This window comes from Myotis myotis, unplaced genomic scaffold (assembly GCF_014108235.1).
Source record: "Myotis myotis isolate mMyoMyo1 unplaced genomic scaffold, mMyoMyo1.p scaffold_m19_p_16, whole genome shotgun sequence".
Classification (NCBI taxonomy): domain Eukaryota; kingdom Metazoa; phylum Chordata; class Mammalia; order Chiroptera; family Vespertilionidae; genus Myotis; species Myotis myotis.
The window spans coordinates 35,070,557-35,090,312 of record NW_023416320.1 but is presented as its reverse complement, the minus strand read 5'-3'; the positions used below and the strand labels follow the sequence as shown (position 1 = coordinate 35,090,312).

Below are 19,756 nucleotides of genomic sequence, written 5' to 3'. Positions count from 1 at the left end.
TAGCAACGAAAATAATTTTATGGTTGGGTCACAACATGAGGAACTGTATTTAAAGGGCCAGAAGGTTGAGAACCACTGCCTATATAAAAGCAATATTGGGTCTGTTAGCTGCTAAGAATAAATCACTAATGATGACCAAGGACAGATACGTAAATTAGATGGCCTTTGGGTAATGCAAAATTGCCAAAACACTTGGCACCTGTGTCTCACACTCAGGAAAGCAGTCAGAATGTTAAAAAGGTAAGCCGAAATGTTCCCAAAGTTTATAAAAGTTACACCACATTTGTCTGAAAACTTCACCTGAGAAAAACTGTACTGAAAGCTTACTGTTTCGTTTCCCCCAAACAGCACCTGCTCCCTTCCAGGTCACCTGTACCAGGAGACCCAAAATGTCATCCCTGGGGAGCATTTTGGCAGATATTTAACCACCAGAAAGTCAGTGTCCTTCTAAGGAGAATGATATGCAAGGAAAAATAGCAGCATCTTACTGGTTTCCATGGGATCCCTTTTAAGCTTGTCAACATGACAAGCCAGTCTTTCGTTTAACACAGGGCCTCTCTGAGGATAACTTGTCCTTTTACAAACTCATGGTGGTTGCTATTTGGCTCTTGCATTCCGAGGTGTTTGTAAACTAGGTATTGCACTTTAGAATTTAGTCTTCTCGGAAGTCCAAGCTAAACTTCTTAACCCTGTAGTTTTGAGAACCAGCCTCTCTCGAAAGATGAGTCCGGTGGCTACCACTGAAAAGTGGATTCCAATCCCAGATAACAATCCTAAAATCAAGGCAGCTGGAAGAGGTTCAAACTCAAGGAGCCAGGTGGGTCGAGGACCTTAACAGCACCGACCTCGCAGGGCGGTGATTAAATTTTACTTGCAGAGCAATGCTCAGGGAGCAGCGCCGGGCGCGCAAAGACTCCGTGCCCGTTAACATTTAACCAGCACCGGGGGAGCGGGAAGGCGCTGGGGCCGGCTCAGCGGAACGGTGGGCCCGCCTGGAGGGCACGGATAGCGGTCGCCCGGGAGCCACCGCACAGCCTCGCTCTGGGCGCCGTGGGTGGCGGCCGCCTCAGGAAGCGTCAGCGCGTTGTTAGGCAACCAGGTCTCCAAGGCACCGCCGGCGCCAGTAGCGGCCCCGCGAGTCCTGACCGCGGAATCAGGGCGCCGCCCCGGCTCCCCACCCACAGGGACCCCCACCCACAGGGAACCCCTAACCCGGGAGCCAGGCCCTAACCCCGGCCCTGCGGCGAGACCCTGAACCCATAACTCGCCCACCGGCCCTAGCCCGGTGGCCCCACACCCACCCCCGTAGGGAACCCGGCCCACCAACCCCGTAACCCCGACACCGCCGCCAGCCTGGTCCCCGCGAGACCTCGGTCCCCGGGAGCTCCCGTCCGGGGACACCCCTCCCGCCAGACCCCGCAGGCCCGTTCCCGCCCGCGGCCGGCTTACTCGGGAGAGCGGGATCGAGTCCGGGGCGACGCACAGCGCTGCGGCGAGGACCTTCGCGATAGGAGGTAGCGGCGACCGCCCGGCGCGGGCTCCGCCTCTCAGACCGAGCCCTCCGCCCGCCTTTGGCCAACCGCCGAGCGCGGCCCCGCCCCCACGGGGTGCACGGGAGGAAGGCACGTGGCTGCGGGCGCCCCCCACCGGCCCGGAGGCCGCACAGCTGCCCGGCGGTTCCAGGGCGGTCCCACACCTGGGCCGGTGCGCGGCCTCGGCCTGGAGGCCGTTAAACCGCGGGAGCCATTTCCCCGGCTACAGCGGTCCCAGCCCCTCCAAACCCCCCGAGTCCCAGCTGGCCTGGGGACAGAGGCAGCAAAGCCTGGTAAGAAAAAAGGACACGGGTGGCAGTGAGAGCAAAATGGTTGGCAGACCTCTCCGGGGCATTCATTACTCTTCTCCCCGGAGTTTGGTCGACGTTTCGTCCTGGGGCTTTTACTACCAATTTCAACATATTCAGTTCACCCCTATACCGAGTGGCCATATGCTACCGCTAGAAAAGATCTCTCTCTCTCTCTCTCTCTCTCTCGCATCCTCGAAAAGCAGAACTAAGAGTCCTTTATCCTACCCTACTTTGTAACAGGGTTTTAAAGGCAAATTTTCTTTAATTCGAAGTTTATCAAAGCCGAAGGCGGGGTGCGAATTCGATCATTTCAATGTTTATATGCCACACACTATTCGGAGTGGAGTGTCCTGCCCTCTGAAACTTGGAAGTAAGCAATACATTACGATGCAATGTAGCAGTTACAGAAGCACCTAGACCAGTGGTTCTCAACCTTGGCTGCACATTGGAATCACCTGGGAATCTTTTTAAATCCTGATTTCTGGGCCTCATCCTCTGGAAATTCTGTTTGTTATGGGGTGAGGCCACAACATTAGTAACAGAATTTCTGGAGGATGAAGCCCAGAAATCAGGATTTTAAAAAGATTCCCAGGTGATTCAAATGTGTAGCCAACGTTGAGAACCACTGACCTAGACACCGTGGAAGAAGGAAGACCGCGGTAGAGATCTCTGAGCTGCCTTTTTAAAGAGTAATAGGCGCTCCCAGGTAGGAAAGTCAGGGGCGTGCATTTTAGGCAAATGCTAACCATATCTGAAAAATTTCGAGGGTGACGGAAGAAAGACGAAGCTGGAGAGGTGGGCTATGTATGACGTTATCCTCCTCCCTCCTCTCCCCCAGCAAAAATATTTCTCCAACATCTCGATGTTAGGGATAAAAGAAGGAACACAAGCCTAGTGGCCTGTGATGTAGGACTCAGAGTCCAGTGCGGAGTGGGGGAGAGGAGGGGAGGGAAGGATACGTCAAACAAGCAAAAAAATATGTAAACACCGTATTAACTGTTGGAAGAAAATGGGCTGCCGTTGAGATTACTTCGGCCTCGGGGACAGGTGGTTTCACGGAGCAATGCTGAGAATTACACTGTAAGCGACTATAAGAACCGGACACTGGGCATTTTCACAACACTAATACGTCATATACGTGTGAGCCCGTCCACGAGCGTCCGCGGCCTCGTGGGAAAGCTGGAGAGACGCGGGGCCGCTCCCCCGCGAGCCCCTAGGCGTGACGCCTGTGCAGCCGTTCGCCACTGGAAGTTAGGGAGGGTGCCATGTTTCTCTTTCAGCCGGCCTCCGGGACTACTCACATGCCCGTTCTCCCGCAGACATCCTTAATTTTTAGTCTTTCCGCAAACTTACTTCATGTATGGTTGCCTATCCCCACATAAATAAAAACAACAGTTTTTCCCCTCCGCCCCAGCTAGAGGATCTGGCGGGGTTAAGACGGCGGAGGCCGCGCCTGCGCAGTACGAACAAAGGAGGCCGATCCCGAGTTGGGCATCTCGCGAAGCCTGCCCTTCTTCCGGCGCGGAAGGCTGTACCATTCTCAGACCTAATCATTGTTTGTCCTAATTCACACGCGTGATTTTTCCAAGGTAACGTGTGCTACCCTCAGCCACGGGAAGGTTCCTCTGCCCCTTTGCTATTGTGTAAGTGCTGTTTAGATCGTCGCGTCCCCGCAGGCCCCCCCCGCCACCCCCGAATGGTCTGCTCCAACCTCACTTCCGGTTCTAGGTGTCATGGCTGCCCCGAGAGGCTAGGACGAGATTGCGCCGGTTGTGCGGGGTCCGAAGCCCACGCCTGGGAAACCCCGCGAGGTAAAGCTGTGCCTTACTTGCGGAGGCGACAGCGTCTCGCGTGCCTGGAGATGGCGGCGTCCGGGAGCGGTATGGCTCAGAAAACCTGGGAATTGGTCAACAACATGCAGGAAGCCCAGAGCATCGACGAAATCTACAAATACGACAAGAAACAGCAGCAAGAAATCCTGGCGGCGAAGCCCTGGACTAAGGAGTGAGGAGGTCCCTGGCGAGACGCAGGGGAGGGGGGCGGGGGGGCGGGCGCCTGGGAGACGCAGCGAGAGGTGGGGCTGACGGGGGGGGGGGGGCGAGCGGGGGGAGAGCGATTGTGCACCTTTCATACCCGCAAGTAGAGCCTCAGCCCCTCCGCCGGGGCTTTCTTCGTCCCCCCTTTCTGCTGCTTTAACATGTTTGCCTCTGGAGGGCAGAAAAGGAAAACAAATGGTGATTCGGGGTGCACCTTCTCAACATCCCTGTTGTGCTACATGCCACACACGCTGCCTTGAACCTGATGTCGATGTGCACCTTGTGGGGCCCTTCGCTTGACCCCGGGCTGGATCCTGCAGCTGCCGGCAGGAGTGGAGCCGGCCCCGGGGGCTCAGGAGCCGCTTGTTAGGGTTCTGCCATTGCTGATAGTGATTTCAGAAACACAGGAGACCTGCCCAGGCTACTGTTACTCCATCGGTCCACATGCACTAGACAGGAGATCGATGGAGCGAAAGGCCCCCGTGTCCCTGGGAATGGTGGCAAGTTGAGGATTCTCTACCTGAGAGCAGAATTGGTTCGGAAGGGAGTGAAAAGCACAGTCTCTCTAACGGAGAGGTAAAAGGGAGCCGTGGTCAACAACAGAAACCATACTTCATCTGCCTCGCAGTTTTTTGCAACTCAGTATTCAAATCCAGCAACGTTCATTGAGTACTGAATAGGGGCTGAGCACTGAGCTAAAAATCTCATGTGTCATTTAATCCTCATGACAACCCAGGCAAATACAGTAACTTATTTCAATAACTTGTTGATTTTTCTTGTTCCCAGTAAATGCAGGAGCCCAGATTGTAATTCATGTCTTGACTTCCAAGACCAGGTCTCCATGTCTTCCATTTCTGATTGAAATCTGTGGGCAGACGTCTTAAAAAGGCTTCTCGGAGACATTGACTGACCACTCTCTACAGACTGGTTAGTTTGCCAGGTGGTCTGCCTGCTTCTATAGCAGGCTATGCATTTTAGGTTGATGCAGCCCATTAAATATTTGGAAACACTCATCTTGCCTCACTGCCTGATTGTGGCTCTCATTGTATTCATCTTAGCTGTCTTGGGCTACATCAGTGAGATGGCAAATGTAATTTTATTCAAGAGTACAGTGGGGCCTTGACTTACGAGATTAATTCCTTCCGAGACCGAGCTCGTTAAGGAGCTCGTTAACTCAAATTACTCTATCAACTCAAAGCAAAAAATCGGCTGAGAGACAGCTGGTATCTCAAAAAACTCATTAATCCGGACACTCGTAAGTCAAGGCCCCACTGTAGTTTAGTCATATCCATAGATGATAAAGTCTGAAATAATGATTATTGAAGAACTCAAGGTATTAGGGCTACATTTTTTATTTTGAGGCTGATACCACAGAGACAAGTTTAGTATGTGTCAGGCGCTAAGCCACTAAACTACGCACTTTATATACATTATTTCATTTAGTTTATTTCCTCCTAACAACTCTATGAAATATCCCTATTTACAGATGAGGAAACTGAGGCACCGATATTAAGTGGTTTCAGGGCCACAGTTAGAACGTGGCAGTGCAAGGATTCAACCCTAAGTAAACGGATGTCAGAGCCCACATTCCTAACCACGAGGCCAGAGGTTAGGCCTGAGAATAGTTAGGCACAACCATCCAACTAGAATCACAGTCAGAGACTTGTTGATCCCAGAATTAATGGGGGAAAAGGTCTTTTGAACTGGTCATGTAGTTACTGACCTCTTTTCTGTTTGAGTAATGTATTTTTAAAAACTATTTCATACCCTTCCCTTGCCCCAAGAGGAAATATTTGTCCGGACTGTGACATGTTTATCATTTCCATCCCCCTGCAGAAAAGCTGTCCTTTTCTATTTCTTTTTTCTTTCCCACATTTTACACTTTTTCCCCTTCCATCACTGTAAATTTCTTCAATACTTACTCAATATCTTCAAACAAAACTCTTTTGAAATTGTACTTTATATAAGAAAGTTAATTACACTGTGCTTTTGTTTTGCAGTCACCATTACTTTAAGTACTGCAAAATCTCAGCATTGGCCCTACTGAAAATGGTGATGCACGCCAGATCAGGAGGTAACTTGGAAGTGATGGGCTTGATGCTGGGAAAGGTGGATGGTGAAACGATGATCATTACGGACAGTTTCGCTTTGCCTGTAGAGGGCACTGAAACCCGAGTAAATGCTCAGGCTGCTGCGTATGAGTACATGGCCGCATATATCGAAAATGCCAAGCAGGTAAAAATATTGTTCCTTCAAGTGCAGTTACTGCAAGTTAAAGAGTCACATGGTGACTTTCGGCTTTCTAAACTTAAAGCTGTCCTCTTTAAAGTTTATATTTTAAGTTATTTCAACAATTTCTATGTAAAATGTATATGAGATTAGCATTAATTTTTTAAAAAATAAGTCCTCACACCCGAGAGAGTAGATCTTAAAAGTTCTTATCACAAGAAAAAAATTGTAACTATGTGTGGTGATGGCTGTTAATTAACACTTATTGTGATCATTTGTAGTATATACATATTGAATCATTACGATGTACACCTGAACTAATATAATATAGTGTTATATGTCAATTATATCTCAATAAAAACATTTTTTTTTAATTCTCACATTCATTATCAGATGTGTGTTTAAAACCAAAGCCTTAGTAATAACCTAAATGTTGCTGAGTAGAAAACTGATTAAATAAATTATGGTATAGTCATACAATGAACTGCTAACCAGCCTTTAAAAAAAATAAAAATAAAAAAGTAGTTATATATTTACTGATTTGAAACAAACCCCAGAATATTTTAAGTGCAAAAGCAAAGTGTAGAACACTGTATGTGGTATATGCCATCATGTATGTTTCTATTAATCTACATGTATACAAAGAATATCTCAGGGAGATAGGTATGTAAGCAGTTGGGTATAGTAGTAACATCTGGGCTGAGAAACTGGATAGTTGAGGAGAAGGAGGTAGGAAGAAGACTGAATAACCTTTGTATCTTGTTAATTTTTTGTTTTGGTATGTATTATCGAAAACATTTTTTTTTTTACTTGAAAGCAGCATATTCTATGAACTAATCTGCACATTATTATTTTACTATAATGCTATGTAAACAGACAAATAAGTTTCTCTAAGATTAAACAGGAACCCCTTGCCCACTTCATTTGTTAGGTTGGCCGCCTTGAAAATGCAATTGGCTGGTATCATAGCCACCCTGGCTATGGCTGCTGGCTTTCTGGGATTGATGTTAGTACTCAGATGCTCAATCAGCAGTTCCAGGAGCCATTTGTAGCAGTGGTGGTAAGTATTTTTACAACCCATTTTAATTAAGTTCCTTACGAAGATTACTAAAGCAAGTATACCGAGAAATAAAACTAGTGTAGTAAGAACAAGGTTCTGGTGTCAATCTAGGTTTGAACCTGAATTCTACCTCTTAGAAACTGGGACTTTGAACAAGTTACTTTATCTCTCTTGTGTCCCTTCCCCCTCCAGATGAGGGTGATCCCAGCACCTGTGTCTCAGTGTTGATTGAAATAAGTACATCAAGAATTGCTAGAGTAGCTCTTGCTATGTTTAGCGTTCTAGATGCAATCCAGGCTACTATGAGGAAGGCAGGAATCATCTAAAAGAAAAAAACAATTTTGAAAAAGAAGCAAATCTTCAAATAATATTCTTAAATAATATACTAATTATATCTAATTTCTAAATTAGCTATAAGACATTTCTATACTTACCACTTCATTGAACTTTTATGTTCAATAGATTTTCAGTTTGTTATTTTTTTCCTGTTATTTGATTATTTTAATTAGTGTGTGTGTGTATAGTGTTACATGTAGATATATATTTCTAGGTTTAAAGTGTTTAAACAAATGCAAGTATCTAATGATTTTGTAATTGGCAGATATTAAATATATCCTTCTTGTAGATTGATCCAACAAGAACAATATCTGCAGGGAAAGTGAATCTTGGAGCCTTCAGGACATACCCAAAGGTAATTTTAAAAATTACAAGTCAGTATAACTTTTTTAATTTAAATTAAATCTTTATTGTTCAGATTATTACAGTTGTTCTCTTTTCCCCCCCATAACTCCCCTCTACCCAGTTCCCACACCCCCCTCAACCCCCCCCCCCACTGTCCTCATCCATAGGTGCACGATTTTTGTCCAGTCTCTTCCCGCATCCCCCACACCCCTTTCCCCCCCAAGAATAGTCAGTCCACTCCCTTTCTATGTCCCTGATTCTATTATAATCACCAGTTCATTCTGTTCATCAGATTATTTATTCACTTGATTTTTAGATTTACTTGTTGATAGATGTGTATTGTTGTTCATAGTTTGTATCTTTACCTTTTTCTTCTTCCGCTTCTTAAAGGATACCTTTCAGCATTTCATATAATACTGGTTTGGTGGTGATGAACTCCTTTAGCTTTTCCTTATCTGTGAAGCTCTTTATCTGACCTTCAATTCTGAATGATAGCTTTGCTGGATAAAGTAATCTTGGTTGTAGGTTCTTGGCATTCGTCACTTTGAATATTTCTTGCCACTCCCTTCTGGCCTGCAAAGTTTCTGTTGAGAAATCAGCTGACAGTCGTATGGGTATTCCCTTGTAGGTAACTGAGTTTCTTTCCCTTGCTGCTTTTAAGATTCTCTCTTTGTCTTTTGCTCTTGGCATTTTAATTATGATGTGTCTTGGTGTGGTCCTCTTTGGATTCCTTTTGTTTGGGGTTCTCTGCGCTTCCTGGAGTTGTAAGTCTATTTCTTTCACCAGGTAGGGGAAGTTTTCTGTCATTATTTCTTCAAATAGGCTTTCAGTATCTTGCTCTCTCTCTCTTCTTCTGGCACCCCCATAATTCGGATGTTGGTATGCTTGAAGCTGTCCCAGAGGCTCCTTACACTATCTTCGTATTTTCGGATTCTTTTTTCATTTTGCTTTTCTGGTTGGGTGTTTTTTGCTTCTTCGTATTTCAAATCATTGACTTGATTCTTGCGCTCCTCTGGTCTGCTGTTGGGAGTCTGTATAATATTCTTTATTTCAGTCAGTGTATGCCTAATTTCTAGTTGGTCCTTTATCACAACCTCGAGGGTCTCATTAGATTTCTTGAGGGTCTCATTAAGATTATCGGCGGTTTCTAGAAAATTCTTGAAAAACCTTAAAAGTGTGGTTTTGAACTCTATATCCAGTAGTTTGCTTTCCTCCATTTCTGTAAATAGAAAGCTGCATATAAAAATGTTTTTCCACCCTAACCGGTTTGGGTCAGTAGATAGAGCGTCAGCCTGCGGACTGAAAGGTCCCAGGTTCAATTCCGGTCAAGGGCATGTACCTTGGTTGCGGGCACATCCCCAGTTGGGGGTGTGCAGGAGGCAGCTGATCGATGTTTCTCTCTCATCAATGTTTCTAACTCTCTATCCCTCTTCCTTCCTCTCTGTAAAAAATCAATAAAATATATTTTTAAAAAATGTTTTTCCTCTGGTTTGATTTTTTTTTTATCTTTTATTTTCTTCATTTTTGTTTAGGGATACAAACCTCCTGATGAAGGCCCTTCTGAGTACCAGACTATCCCACTGAATAAAATAGAAGATTTTGGTGTACACTGCAAACAGTAAGTAATTTTAAAATGCATCTGATGCCAGAGACCTTATAAGAAACCTTAGCGATCGTATAGTCCAAGCCCCTTACAGATGAGAATAAAGGTTCAGACAAAATGCATTTCATAATATCTTTTAAAATAATAGTAAGAATGTACAAATTTAGGATCATATTTGATTTTTTATTAATAATTGTTTTAGTCTAACATTATTTGTCTTTCACACAACCATAAACATTTTATCAGTGTATAAGATACTTGGTCTGTTAATGAAATTAACAGTTAAAAGAAGTTATATTCAGGGCCAGCTGACACTAGACCAGCCGTGGGCAAACTACGGCCCGCGGGCCGGATCTGGCCCGTTTGAAATGAATAAAACTAAAAAAAAAAAAAGACCATACCCTTTTCTGTAATGATGTTTACTTTGAATTTATATTAGTTCACACAAACACTCCATCCATGCTTTTGTTCTGGCCCTCCGGTCCAGTTAAGAACCCATTGTGGCCCTCGAGTCAAAAAGTTTGCCCTCCCCTGCACTAGACTGTCTGCAACCTCAAAGTATCCAGGTTCCATCTAGCAAAAATTCTTGCTACATTTTCACTCCAAAAGTTACAGAAGCCATACTAGAAACCACTGAATTGTATACTCTTTAAAAGAGTGAATCTTAAGGTATGTGAGTTACATCTCAATTTCAGAAGCATTAAAGAGACCAAGAGGACAGTTTTCTCCACCTTCTAAATGAACCTTGCCACCTCTCTCGCTGTCATCTTGCCCCAAGCTGTGTGGAGCCTGAACCAAAGCACTGGCCTTCTCACTAGTCTTCCTCCTTCTGCCCTTCATCCCTTAAAGGTCTTTTATCCCCCAACTTATTCTGTTAAAATCCAAGTCAAATCATGTTCCTCCTCAGAATGACTTCCCTTCTCACCAAGAATACAATCCATATTCCTCACCATGGCACTCACAGCCCTGTGTGGTCTGGCCCCTGCAACCTCTCTGAGCTCATCTCCTCTCACTGAACCTTTGCTCTCTCCAGTCCAGGAACAGTGGCCTCTTTATGGTCTGTCAGACATGCCAGGCAGGCTCCTGCCTAAGGCCTTTGCACTTGTGTCCTCTGCCTGGAACGTTCTTCCTTTTTTCCATGAGGCTCACTAACTACTTCACTCACTGAGTATCTGATTAAGGGTCACCTTAACAGAGAGTGTTCATTGGTCACCCTATCTAAAATAGCACCTTCCTGTCGCTGTGTTCCCTTTCCTGCATTATTTTTCTTAGCACTTGACACCATCTGATATGTTTTGCTTCCTTGTTATCGACCTCATTAGAATGTGAACTTCATGGAAGTATATGTTTTCTCAGACATTTAAGCAAATTTTCTTTGCTATCCCTGATTATAAATTAGGTACCTTTGGAAGCAATAGTAATTCTTTTAGGTGCTTTAAGGACCTGCTTTATAGTTTACTTTCCAAACAGCAGTAGGTCCTACTTAGGGGATTCGAATGGGAAGAATGGGGAATCCACAAGTCATTTTCAGTATTTTTAAAAGCCTAACAAAAATTATACCTGACCCTAGACAGGCAGTTCATTAAGCTTATGTGCTATTGTCTGGAACTAATAAACTCAATATCATGAATAAATATATGTCACTCTGAAATTCTGATTGGTTGTTGATAACTTCTTGGGAATTTCTGAGCTCTACCGAAAGAAAAAATATAACACAAGAAAGTTTATTAAGCAGAAGATTTTGAAACCATACCCCTGAAGAGTAAAGGAACCATGATTATCTGATGTTCTATTGGACTAAAAACTAAAACATTACTATTTGGATATAAAATATAATTCACTTAAATTTGGTTATAACTTTTATATGATACTAGAGGCCAGTGGGGTCCCTTGGCCTAGCCTGCACCCTCTCTTAATCTGGGACCCCTCAGGGGATGTCGGAGAGCTGGTTTCAGCCCAATCCCCACAGGCCAGGCCGAGGGACCCCACTGGTGCATCCTCCCATATAGGATCTTTGATTAATCTCTTCCTGCCCTCCCGCCACCCCCCCCACACACACCCCCAGCCCCATCCCTCTGAGATTCATCAATCTGTTCCATGTTTCCATGCCTGTGGTTTCTGCTCCTGCATTGAGCGTCTGCCCCCTGGTGGTCAGGGCATGTCATAGCTACCAGATGGTCAGCCAGTCAGCTGGTCACTTAGGCATTTATATATATAGATGGTTGAGGTGGTTTTTTTTCTTACTAAATTTGTGCTTTTGTTTCATAGATATTATGCCTTAGAAGTATCATATTTCAAGTCCTCCTTGGATCGCAAATTGCTTGAGCTTTTGTGGAATAAATACTGGGTGAATACGCTGAGTTCCTCTAGCTTGCTTACCGTAAGTACTATAATTTGAAGGGACGGGTTTGAATTTTATTTAGGCTACATAAGATGCTTAATACCTGAAACTCTTTTTCATGGAGTAGCTACACCTGACTTGGCCAAGACAGCAGGGCTGGGGTCAGATTCTGCATGACTAGAGTTGGATTAGGATAATAGTCCAAGCAAAGGTCTGTGTCGTGTACTATCAAGACTAAGTCTAAATGGCAAATACAGTACCCAGGTGAGGATCAGATCTGCCCCTACCATAAAGAGACCTAGAGAAAAAGACAAATACTATTTTTTTTTTAAATATATTTTGATTTTTCACAGAGAGGAAGGGAGAGAGATAGAAAGTTAGAAACATCGATGAGAGAGAAACATCGATCAGCTGCCTCCTGCACATCTCCCACTGGGGATGTGCCCGCAACCCAGGTACATGCCCTTGACCGGAATCGAACCCGGGACCCTTCAGTCCGCAGGCCGACGCTCCATCCACTGAGCCAAACCGGCCTCGGCCAAATACTATTTTTTTTATTGTGTTGGGTATTTCAGGTAGGACTCAAGTTACAAGTGACAGAAGACCCAGCCAAACTAGCTTAAACACAAAAGAGAATCCCGTGAACTGCAAAGTTGAGGAGTAAGGCATAGTTCAGTTCAGCTAAGTTTGCATTCAAACAGTATTATGAGAGCTTGGTCCTTCTCTCTCGGCTTTGATTTCATGTCAGTGTGCTTCAGTTTCAGGCTTCATGTGAAAGCAAGATGGCAGTATTAGCCTCAGACCTTCTAGCCCAGCCGTGGGCAAACTACGGCCCGCGAGCTGGATCCGGCCCATTTGAAATGAATAAAACTAAAAAAAAAAAGACCGTACCCTTTTATGTAATGATGTTTACTTTGAATTTATATTAGTTCACACAAACACTCCATCCATGCTTTTGTTCCGGCCCTTCGGTCCAGTTTAAGAACCCACTGTGGCCCTCGAGTCAAAAAGTTTACCCTCCCCTGTTCTAGCCTCTCAGTTTTATGTTAAAAAGAGAAGATCAAGATATATACACACTCTCCCGCTCCTTCCTCCTTCCTCCCAATGTCCCTCTCTGTCTCTCTCCCTCTCTTCCCCAGGGCTTTGTGTCTGGGCTTTGCTTAAGTCACATGTTCATGTGACAGATCTGGGCCCAGTGATTTACTAGTGGGCTGGGGTAGAAGAAACTGCTCTGGGAGCACATGGACTAAGAATGAGGAAAGGGTTGTCCCAGAAGGAAATCAGAATATCATTACCTTAAAGCAGCAGATTTAGGCGAAAAAGTTGCTGAATATTTTTCAATATTATCATTAAAACCTAATATACTTAGAAGGATATTTATTTAACAAGCTTCTAACTATGCTATCTATAGCTTAGCCAGGAACAGTTTATTTTTTGTTTTATTTTGTGTTTTACTTAAAAGAAAAAAAAGATGGCCACTTCATACAGTACAATTTAGAACCACAAAATTTGGAATAAAATTAACTCAGTTCAGACAACTCTGCCACTTTACTAGCAATGTTTAACCTTCAGAAAGTTATTTAATGTGACTGAGCCTTTCTTGGGTTCAATGATATTAGTACCCACATCATTAAGTACATTGAGAATTAATTAAATACTTTTTATAAAGCAGTTAGCAAAGTGTCTTGCATATAATAAAGCCTCAGTAAGTTATTTTTGTTGTTGTTATTTGGTTCGTTGTATTCAGAGAAAAAGACCCCACTTGAGCATATTTACTATAACTTTAAACACAATTCTGGCAAGTTTTCTGTTCTTATTTTTTATCCTCCACAGTCAGAAGTAGCATATTAGAAGAAAGGAGAGTGACCATAACAGCACACTTTTATTAAGAGCTTCCTATACGCTAAACACTGCTAAATGCTTTATGTGTGTTGTTTCCTTAGAGGCAAGTGTACTCACAGCAGCCAGAAGTGACACATGGTAACAAGGGAGAAAACATTAAGATCATAGCAGCCTGAACCTTTGTATGAAGGCAGACTTACTTATTCAGGCTTTGGCGTCCCTGTATTACAGCCCTACATATATTGAGGACATTAATAAGCAAGAAACGGTTTAATTATATTTCTTCCTTCCTTGTAGTTTTATATATAGTACATTGCAGCATTTTTTAAGAAAAAAATATATAAATATATGTTCAACTCATCTATTTCCCCAGCTGAAGCATGTAATCTAAAAACTACCAGAAAAAAATAATTTTCTGATTCAAGAAATTAGTCCTCTATGAAGTTATTCTGTGTGTCTGAAATGTAATTGATGTCATTTTATTTCATTTTAACACTATAACTATTCTTGCCTTCCTACATTTTCATGGCTTGAACTAATCTTCCAAATATGAAGTGGTCATAAACTTGAGGGTTTTCTCCAAACTTGAGGCAGGGGACGGTGGTGGTGTCCTAAACCATTTAGATCCAGACAAAGTGAATATAATTGCTTCCTTAAAAATATGTTTGTAAAATTGAATTACTGGTAGCATTTTAAAGGGCCTTCTGTAGTAACTATGATGGCAGCAAATAACTTTTCGTGTTTGGTGATTGAACTGTATTTTCTGTACACTGTCTTCTAAACTGAGCAATCAGGATAACACACCAATTGTTGCCAAGTTTATTAAATCTTCATGCTCTTCTATTGAAAATATAGGAAAGAAATGAACTATATACTTCTTAACTCATCTTCATGAAAGTTTTTTTTTAGACACATTTTCAAAAAGATGTGCCTAAAAATCTTTTAAAATATTTCAATTAAGCATATATATGTAACTATAATTTTTTTTCTTTTTGAAAAGTGTGAAATTGGACAAAATGGTTTATATATACTCCAGCTTACCAAATATAGCTGTGCATTGTGAAAATATAGCAATACTCTAAAACAGCCGTCACCAACCGGTGGTCCGTGAGGTCCGAAAGGTTGGCGACCACTGGTTTAAGGACACCTTTGGAGCAGCGGTCACCAACTGGTGGTCCGTGGACTACTGGTGTTCCGTGAGGTCCGAAAGGTTGGCGACCGCTGCTCTAAAATATAACTCTGGGTAGAGCAAGGTGGAGGGAGTGTATGTGTTTCTTGTCTTCTTTATATTGCTCTACATTTTCTGCAAAGCTGTTAATTTTATTATCAGGAAAGCTAGAACAATGTTATTTAAATATTGTCATAATACTAATTCTAGAAGTTGAACAAGAACAAATAATAAAATTAGCTAACAGTTAATTAAAGCTTGGCCAGGTACCATAGATCATCCTAAAATGAAGACTTAAAGGCATAGAAAAGTAAAGGCACTCTCTCAAGGCCTCCTAACTAATTTGCAGCAGAACCAGAGCCTGGGCTCAGATCTGTGAAAGCCTCTTATTATAACAAATAATTCACTGACTATCCACTTAGATTTTCATAGTGGAATTCTTTGTTTTTGTTTTTCACTAGAGAAGATTTATTTGGACAAGCAAAGAGAAAGTATACTCCAAGAGAAACTTCCAGCAGGCTGCTCAGAGAGCTGCCTCATAGTGGAATTCTTTGTAAATGGAATGTTCTATATTGAAGAAAATTATTTTATGTTAAAATTATCTAATGGCAGACTTGTATCACACACTGCAACAATATCATTTTCCCCACAGAATGCAGACTATACCACCGGCCAGGTCTTTGATTTGTCTGAAAAATTAGAACAGTCAGAAGCTCAGCTGGGACGAGGGAGTTTCATGTTGGGTTTAGAAACACACGACCGAAAGTCAGAAGACAAACTTGCCAAAGCTACTCGAGACAGGTAAAAGCAAATCTATTCCTATCCCTCTTTTTGTTTCCAAATTTGCAAATAATAATACGATTCAAATTCCTTATGGTTTAACTTACTTATAACTTAGAATTAGTGGCTGAATATTAACTTCTCAGGACCTTTAGGAATTGTTGAAGGCAGAGTTTAACTTTGAAAATTTGGAAGACATTAGATAAGAACATTGAAAGCTTAAAGGTCTAGGTAATGTTATGAAACACTCCCAGTCACACCTTTCCTAGGTTCAGCTAGAAAGTAACCAAAGAAACCAATCAATCACTGAATCTGTTTTTTTTTAATGAAGCATCTGTACTGATGTTTTCTCTATAGTTCATTGTGAGATTTCTTTCCTTTTTTAAAATATTTTTTTGATTCCAGAGAGGAAGGGAGAGGGAGAGAGAGAAACATCAATGGTGACAGAGAATCATTGATCAGCTGCCTCCTGCACACCCCCTACTAGGGATAGAGCTGGCAACCTGGGTATGTGCCCTTGATTGGAATCTAGCCCAGGACCCTTCAGTCCACAGGCCAACACTCTATCCACTGAGCCAAACCAGCTAGGGCTAATCATTGAATCTTTTTTTTTTTTTTTTTTTTTTTTAAAGCTTTTGCAAAAGTATGTCTTAATCCATTTTAACCTAGTTATTTTCTAGGAATTAAAGTAAGATTTATTAAATTTATTAAATTTCAAATTTTTATAAAGTTTTAAACCCTAAGTAGCACAGCAATGATTATATCTCCCTTTTTTTTTTTTTTCTTGTGTTTTTTTCGTTTTATTTGTTTTTTTTATTGCTTAAAGTATTACAAAGGGTATTACATATGTGTCCTTCCCCCTCCCCGCCTTTGACAATCCCCTGGTCTTTCCTACCCCCCAGTGTCTTATGTCCATTGGTTATGCTTATATGCATGCATACAAGTCCTTCGGTTGATCTCTTGCCCCCCAACCCTCCCCGGCCTTCCCGCTGCAGTTTGACAATCTGTTTGAGGCAGCTCTGCCTCTGTATCTATTATTATTCCAAAGTTTATAATGGCCTTTATTATCCATGAATGAGTGTATATCTCCCTTGTTATTCTCCTGAAATAATCTTTTGTTTAGTATCCCAAATTTCACTACCAAGATTTGTTAGAAACAAACTTGGGATATGTTCCCTGATACCTTAGGAAATAATTATGTGGCCCTGCAGATGCATACAGGATTGGAAAGACTACCTAAATAACATTTACTTTCACAAAATTTTGAATTTTAATATGATAATTAGGAGCAGAAAGGAAGGGAAAAGCATGTTGACATCTGTATAAACCGAAACCTTGGTATCCCTTTTAAGAAAAACTGGACTGCTGGGTGGAAAGGAGAAAGGAGAAGGGAAGACAATGTGTATTTAGGAGCAGAAGCCCCATTGGGTTAGAATTACCTCATTCCTTTCTTTTCCATGGGTTTTCAGCAGGTACAGATAGAGCTAATGGCCTAGAAAAGAATTACATTTTCCTTTGACATTAGGTCTCAGTTTTGGTATTTGCTCTAAGTGAGTACTAGTATTTTCCTCATCTGTCTCTATAAGTCTGTGATTTGTAATTTTAACTACATTTACATCTCAATTTCTTATGAACCATATTACTTTTATTATTATAGATAAATTCTAAAATCTGAGTCCTTTACCCACTGAACTAACTTTGACTTTTAATTCTTTGAAGGATGTTTGTGTTTATTTCAGGAAAAAGGCATAGGATACTTTAAAATCATTTTTTAAATTATTCTAAGTAAAAAACGACAAGGAAAATATAGATTTTAATGTAATATTGGAATCAATATAATTATGAATTATATATGTTAGTCACCTTCTAAAACAAAACTTTTCCCAAAGCTGCTGACACATAACAAAATTAACTGTTATGAATTCTATCAAATTTCACTTCGTTATTCCTTGTGAAGGTGCTCATAAGTAGTGAAATGGTCAAAAGACATGCAGGAGGCTAAAAATAACGAGAGTAAACTATTAATTGGTATGTTTAAGGGAGTATGAATAGAACTGAAGACCATTATTGGGGGTTCAGCAATGGAAAGGAGGGGGCTTGTATAGTTGAACCACTTTTCGGGTCTTGTGACATTATGTAATGTGTTTTTTCTTTCCAGCTGTAAAACGACCATAGAAGCTATCCATGGATTGATGTCTCAGGTTATTAAGGATAAACTGTTTAATCAAATTAACGTCTCTTAAACAATCACTAAGTAGTACTTTTGCCTGAAAGCCAGTGTGAGAAAAATACTCAAGTAACACTTTAAAAACAGTTACCAAAAATCTGATTAGAAGTATAAGGTGCTCTGAAGTGTCCTGAATATATTAACATACTGTAATAAAAGTCCTTAAAATGAAATTGTTCTTTCATTGTTTCGTGGGAGGGGTTACAACATTTTTCTAGTATTCTTTAATATTCTAGAATTGAGGAAAAGAAATATTAGAATCTTTTTTTAATATGCTTTTGGAGTGTTTTTGGTTTTTTTTTGAGAGAGAGAGAGAGAGAGAGAGAGAGAGAGAGAGAGAGAGAAACACTGATCGGGTACCTCCAGACACACCCCAACCCGGGATTGAACCCGCAACCTGGGTATGTGCCCTGACCGGGAACCAAACCTATGACCTTGCGGTGCATGGGACGACACTCAACCAACTGAGCCACACCGGCCAGGGCAGAACCTTTCTATTTTTTAAAGAGTCTTGCCTTTGTAAATTAGTCAAAGAATTTCAGCATTTCACTTGCCATACTGATTATCAGAGCTATTTTCAACTTGCCTATACACTAAGTCCTTATTGAAGGTCCTTAGAACTACAGGGAAACCAATGAAACCAATTTTACGACAGGATAATTGATATAAACAAGAGTTAAGTTCCTAGAGCATCTCATCAACATTAAAATGAAATAGCGTTGAATAAAGCAGTGTTATTTGAGGACCTCCTTTTGATAGCCCACTAGTGAAAACACAATTTAATACAGTGTTTTTCAGGAAAATCAAATAACTTACTTGAGACAGTCTAGCACAGGATATATAGTCTTTCAAAAATTCGCCAAGTGCCCTTACTGAACCAGGCCCAGTTTTACTCTCTGGAGATATTCTGAGCAAGAGAGACATGACCACTGTCCTTGCAGAACTTAGTTAACAAGAACCAAAGCATATTGCTGTGAAGGGAGAAATAAAGTGAGCTGGGGAACTCAAGAAAAACACTTACCCCAGAGTGGAGTTACCCAGGTAAGCTTCCTGAAGGGATTGCCTGACATTAGGCTGGAATTTTAATGGAGGACTAACCAGAAAAAGCATAATGGGGAAGCAATTACTTCTACTGGCAGAGACTACAGCAATGTGTGGCAGGCCAGAGGCAGAGAGCAAGAACTTTAGAACCTTCAAGAACAGATTCGGTTAGGCTTGAGTGTCGAGTAGAATGTGGGGAGTGGCAAAAGATGACTAATAGGTAAGATGAGGGTAGACCCTTGCAGGGGCCTTTTGGATCATCCTAACGCAGTGATGGCAAACTTATGCCACACTTGTCAGGTGATGGCAAACTTATGACAGGAGAACTCATTTTTTTGGTTGACATTTCTTTGTTAAATGGCATTTAAATATATAGAATAAATATCAAAATATAAGTCTTTGTTTTACTATGGTTGCAAGTATCAAAAAATTTCTATATGTGACAAGACACTAGAGTTAAGATTTTTCAAAATGCTGACACGCCGAGCTCAAAAGGTTTGCCATCGCTGTCCTAACGACAATGGGGAGTTAAACGCCTTAAACAGCAGAAATGTTGAAGTGTTTGAGGTTTCTAAGTGCATTCTGTTAAGAGATTTGGGGGTAATGGCTGGGTGGAAGCAGATGAGATGACCTGTGGCGAATGAAGAGTGAGCAGAAGACCCAAGACAAATCAAGGAAACATCAAATTTTAAAATGGCAGAGGAAGAAGAGATCACTGAATGAAGCACAGAAGTAAAACCCTCGGAAGTAATTTGCCTTCACATGCTGCCAAGAAGTCAAGGAAAGCAAAGCCTAAAAGTTTTCCATTAGATTTAGCAATGAGATGGTCTTTGGCAAGACGAGGAAGCCAGGTACCATTAGTAACCAAATACTTTCTCAGTTAATGATACATTAGCGTTTTGGTC

The 19,756-nt window shown here is 41.9% G+C and overlaps 2 protein-coding genes across 13 annotated transcripts in view; one reads left to right on the top strand and one right to left on the bottom strand.

Annotated features, from left to right (window-relative positions):
• CSPP1 (centrosome and spindle pole associated protein 1) overlaps positions 1–1,585 on the bottom strand; it is a 102,674-nt gene extending 101,089 nt beyond the window's left edge. For all 10 annotated transcript variants that reach the window (XM_036338451.1, XM_036338457.1, XM_036338456.1 and 7 more), the window contains exon 1: positions 1,450–1,585. The gene's annotated coding sequence lies outside the window, so the exon portion shown is untranslated. The remainder of the gene's footprint in view (positions 1–1,449) is intronic.
• A 221-nt stretch (positions 1,586–1,806) lies between these two features.
• Positions 1,807–17,983, top strand: COPS5 (COP9 signalosome subunit 5). Of its 3 annotated transcripts, XM_036338443.1 has the most exons (9): positions 1,807–1,825; positions 3,572–3,847; positions 5,880–6,114; positions 7,040–7,168; positions 7,794–7,859; positions 9,382–9,467; positions 11,721–11,832; positions 15,456–15,604; positions 17,742–17,983. In XM_036338443.1, the coding sequence occupies exons 2-9, from the start codon at positions 3,705–3,707 to the stop codon at positions 17,824–17,826; spliced, it is 1,005 nt and encodes a 334-aa protein (XP_036194336.1). In that variant the 5' UTR covers positions 1,807–1,825; positions 3,572–3,704; the 3' UTR covers positions 17,827–17,983. The 3 variants fall into 3 exon arrangements, with proteins under 3 accessions (XP_036194336.1, XP_036194337.1, XP_036194338.1); XM_036338444.1 differs by lacking the exon at positions 1,807–1,825 and having other exon boundaries at positions 3,716–3,855; XM_036338445.1 differs by lacking the exons at positions 1,807–1,825; positions 3,572–3,847 and adding an exon at positions 3,985–4,806.
• Positions 17,984–19,756: the final 1,773 nt, after the last annotated feature.